Consider the following 4,818-nt stretch of genomic DNA (forward strand, 5'->3'; position numbering starts at 1 on the left):
GGATTGCAGCAATAGTATTAAATTAAAGATTGTAATCTTAATCATCTTATCATGTTTAATAAAATAAATAATTGTAAATAATAATATTATATGTTTTATTTAATCTTAAAAATACTTTTAAATTAAAATATTTATAAGATTAATTTAAATATAACTATTTTTAAATCATCGAATTATCATTATTCATCATTTTAAAAATTAATATTTTTTAAATGTATAATTTATAATTATATACAAGATTTGTTTTGTTTTGTCCAAGAGAATGGCAGATTATAATATCAAGGTTTGATATAAATTTGGTATCAAAAATTGGTATAAGATTTATTATTTATTTTGATATACAGATAGATATATTTGAATTTATAATTAAATTTGATGTTAATTTGTAGATATTGGGTATTAATTTAATGCTATGTTGTAATCAAATTTTTGAAATAAAAAACACTATCTAAACTTTTTGAAAATATGTTATCTAATAAAAATTTCATTTCTTATATTTGATAATATTTGTAAATGAAAATGAGATTCTATTATTTATTTTTATGGTTTTATTATATTTAATAAAATATAAATATTTGTAAAATGCAATTATGCAGATATATAATATAATTTTAATATATGTGTTATTATTCACTATTATATTCACTATTATATTTGTTATTATATGCTAAAAATCACTAAAAAGGGGTTTTTTGAGCTTTAATGAAATTTAAAATATAACCAAAAGTAAGTATTTTCACATGGAAAAGTATGTACTTAAATGTATATATATATGTATATCTAAAAATTGATTTTAATTTGAAAGTGATATTTTATTATCATTTATATATTTAGACAATATTGACATTGCTGTGAATTTGTTCATAAATATAATTGTATGTACATATTATTAACTATAATTGTGATATAAAAAATATTATTTTTAATAATAATTTATATTTACATATATATATATATTTTTTTTTTCTTTAATATTATAATTAGAAATTTATTTATGAGAAATTATATATAAAAATTTATTTTGTTTAGATTTTTTAAAATAAATATGGCTATTTCAAATGATGAAAAGGTAAATTTGCATTTTCTTATTATTAATTTATTATTATATTATCAAATTTATATTTTCATATTATTTATTTTAGATAGAAGCAATCAAATTTGCTAAAGAATATCATCAAAATTATTATGAACTTCTTCCTGATTGGTTTCAATATGATTTTGAAAATTATGAACTTATAAGACATAAAATTGGATATGCTCTATTTGGTCTTCCTAAAATAGATATAGATGCTGAAATTTCAAATATTTCTATAAGTTGTACGAGTGATAATAATCAATCAGAATATATATTTAAAAAAATAATATATGACAAAACAATGTGCAAAGTTATAAATACAATATATGAAAAGATAATAAAATATGGAAAAGACAACAATAATAGTTCTATTTATATTGGAATTATATTTAATATAATATTCTTACAAACAAAAGTTTCACAGAAATCTAATGAAAAAGATAATGCATCAAGCAAAGAGAATAATAATATATGTATTTTACCAATATTTAAATTAAAAACATTACAATATGATACATGGTTTATTGATAATGAGGGCAGAATTTATAAAACTTGGAAAGATTACATATCAAATAATACATTACCTCCATGTACTATGATTTTACCAAAAAATGGTTTATATCAGTGTAATCCAAATTATAAAGTAACAGAATATTTTTCAAGTGTATGGATTGAAATATTAGATTCTCCTGCTTGTACTTTTAAAAATAAAGTTCTTAAAGGCATTGATGTTGCTGTAAATGCAATGTCCATAATTAATAGTATTGGACTTAGTGCTGCTAGTTTTTTAACACCTATTGGACCAGCTATTCTCACTACAGGTATAAATTATTTTATTTATTCATAAATAAAATAATCTATCATATACTTTTATTTGATTGATATTTTGATTGCTAGGTTTAATTCATGGTGGAATTTGTGGGACATGGATTATTGTTAGAAATTCACAGAAATTAATAGATCTTGCTATACATAAACAATCCATCAATCCTATAAATAAAAATGCATTCTCTGCTTGGTTTGAAGTAAGTAGTACAGCTTTAACATTAGGAGCAAATAGTGGAACTATGCTTATCTCAAAGGCTCTTTCAAGAGGCTGTACTATAAGCGCTGCAGCTAAAGTAGCTTATAATTCTGTGATATTGAGTAATTTAACAGTGAATGGCGCTAGTGTAATTTATCAAGGATATCGTTTAATTGAAAAGTATAAAATGGAAAAGAATGTTGATCTCATAGATATAGCTATCTTTAGTTCACAAATTTTATTCTTTAGTAATACTTTAATAAAAACCAAATTAGCTAGTGAACTTATAGTATCATCTAAAGGTACTATTCTTGAAAAACTCAAGAACGCTTTACGAGTTAATCGTTTAAAACAGGAATTTAATAAAATAAAAGCATATAGTACTAAAGAGGTACAAAATAAATCTGAAAGTATTATATATAAGATAAAAGAATTTACTAATAAAGAAGATTTCTTAAATAGTTTAAGTAAAATGAATTGGAAAAATAAATTTTCAATAAAATATCAGAATGGCAATATTGTTATAAATAATAAAATATTTATACATCCTCTTCAGTTTACGACTCACTTATTGACGATTGGTGCAGTCACATTTAATTTAATAGATCCACATTCATCAATAGTATCTAAGGAAAGAGATTATATAATGATTAATTTAAAAATTCTAATAAAACAATTGTTAAAAAATTTTTATGCAGAAAAACAATATTCAGATGAAACAATTCCTGATGTTAATTATTTTAACGAAATATTACAAGAAATAAAATACATGGATAACGCGGTTGATATATTAAGTAAGTGTTTCAAAATTGCTGTAATTATAGTAGAACATTGCAATGATCCCCGGCAATTCTTATGTGATGCTGTTTATTTCTCATGGATATATTGTAAAGGAAATTTAAATAAATATGATATAAACATTGGCACTACTTCTAAGAACAAAATATTTAATGAATTAGCAAGAATTGTTACGTTTTTATATGAATGCATCGAGGTAATAGCCAATGAATTATTTTCAGCTTTTTATGCGTATATATCAACCACAAAACCCGAAATTAATAATTATATCATGTTAAGTGATAATTAGACTGTATAAAATATATATGCATTTATGCAAAATTTAAATATATAAAAATCTAAAATAGAATAGAATACATATTACATACAAAAAAATATATAAATATACAGAATATGCACTATGATATTATATTATATTTAGAATATGATATTTAAAACAAATTATTGTATTTAAATAAAATGATTTTTTTATTTTATTTTTAACTTTTATACGTTTCATATGATGATCTGAAAATAAATAAAAAAGAAAAAAATTTTATTTTTGCACAGAAGTGAAGGCATTTGTTTATTTCATTTCTCCCAAATATTTAAATACAACTCACACAAATATATACAGACGATACTGAGCACATTTACAATTAATTCATCTGATCATTGGTCGCATTATCATTTAAGACATTCATAAAATAAATGTTGCAATTGTCATCAATTTAAAAAATATGGATTGTATCGTAATATCGTATGGGTGCAAATTAATAATAAATTAAAAATTGACAAAATATTCAAATAATACAGCTTTTATCACGTAATATTAAAAATTTTCGTCAAATGAGCAAGACTGAATTCTCGACCTTCTAAATTAAAAAATTTGTAATAAAATTAATCGAAGAATTCTAAATTTATGACATTCTATACTACGAATTATCAAATTTTCATCACATATATAACATTTGAAGAACGTGCACCGTCCCGCGAATAAATTTATGAAACATCGTTGCCCATCGAATCTTATTTAATTATATATTGACGGGATGTGACGTTATAACCTAAATTAATTTATTCAAATAAATTACTTAGGTATATAACAGACAAATGAATAAATTATACCCTCAGTATTAATTCGTCATTTATCGATCACTAAATGACGATAATACTGATCCACGGGTTAAACAAATTTACGGATCGAAAAAAATCTAATTTAATTATATAATTTATAACTGAATATAAATACGTACAATAAGAAATTCTACGAATAAATATTAATTATTGAAATTTTTTTATCTACAAAATATATCGTTTCATTACGCAAGCGTAATTAGAAGAATAAATCTTGACGTGCGATTCGATTCCGGCAATTTTCTCTAAACATGAGAAAAATATTTTACGTTGATATTAATTATTATAATCATTTTATAATAATCGTTTTATAATAATTAATATCGTATACATACGGCGTATATAAATACATCGTTGATTATAATCGGCACATGCACGCTTTTTCTTTTTTTTTATTTTTAACAATTATATAATTAATTACATCATAACACGTATTTTTTAAACGATGATCACCATTCGAAGTCTGGTATTATACTCTGGTGTTTCTGTAAATAATATTACTTCATTCGCTTATCTATCGTTTATTCGCAAACATCATTTACCTATGTGCGTTGGAAGAGATAAAAGAAAAAAAAATATTTTATCTCTTTTTCTCGCATATCTGCACTATTTCGTTTCGTTATATATTATGTACAACTATTATGGAAACGAGAATGCAGAAAAAATAGGTTTCTCAAATAAGATTATGCACGATTTGTATTCGCAAAAATGCAGAAATGTATATGTGTATATCATATTTCGATTATTTTCTTTTCTTATTTTTTTTTTTTTATTTTTTTTTTATTTTTTTATTTTTTTTTTTTTT

At 21.9% G+C, this 4,818-nt stretch overlaps 1 protein-coding gene across 1 annotated transcript; it reads left to right on the forward strand.

The window, feature by feature from the left end:
• The first annotated feature begins 1,019 nt into the window (after positions 1-1,019).
• On the forward strand, positions 1,020-3,264 carry LOC102676900. The gene is made up of 3 exons (XM_006611473.2): positions 1,020-1,069; positions 1,143-1,896; positions 1,973-3,264. Exons 1-3 carry the CDS (start codon positions 1,046-1,048, stop codon positions 3,184-3,186), a joined length of 1,992 nt encoding a protein of 663 aa, XP_006611536.1. The 5' UTR covers positions 1,020-1,045; the 3' UTR covers positions 3,187-3,264.
• Positions 3,265-4,818: the final 1,554 nt, after the last annotated feature.

This window comes from Apis dorsata, unplaced genomic scaffold (genome assembly GCF_000469605.1).
Source record: "Apis dorsata unplaced genomic scaffold, Apis dorsata 1.3 scaffold_88, whole genome shotgun sequence".
Classification (NCBI taxonomy): Eukaryota; Metazoa; Arthropoda; class Insecta; order Hymenoptera; family Apidae; genus Apis; species Apis dorsata.

Bases quoted from the DNA above. Each gene is read 5' to 3' on its own strand.
- LOC102676900 (XM_006611473.2), top strand. From the start codon at position 1,046: ATGGCTATTTCAAATGATGAAAAG. The intron at 1,070-1,142 runs GTAAATTTGCAT...TATTTATTTTAG, and splicing joins CTATTTCAAATGATGAAAAG to ATAGAAGCAATCAAATTTGC. The intron at 1,897-1,972 runs GTATAAATTATT...TTTGATTGCTAG, and splicing joins ACCAGCTATTCTCACTACAG to GTTTAATTCATGGTGGAATT.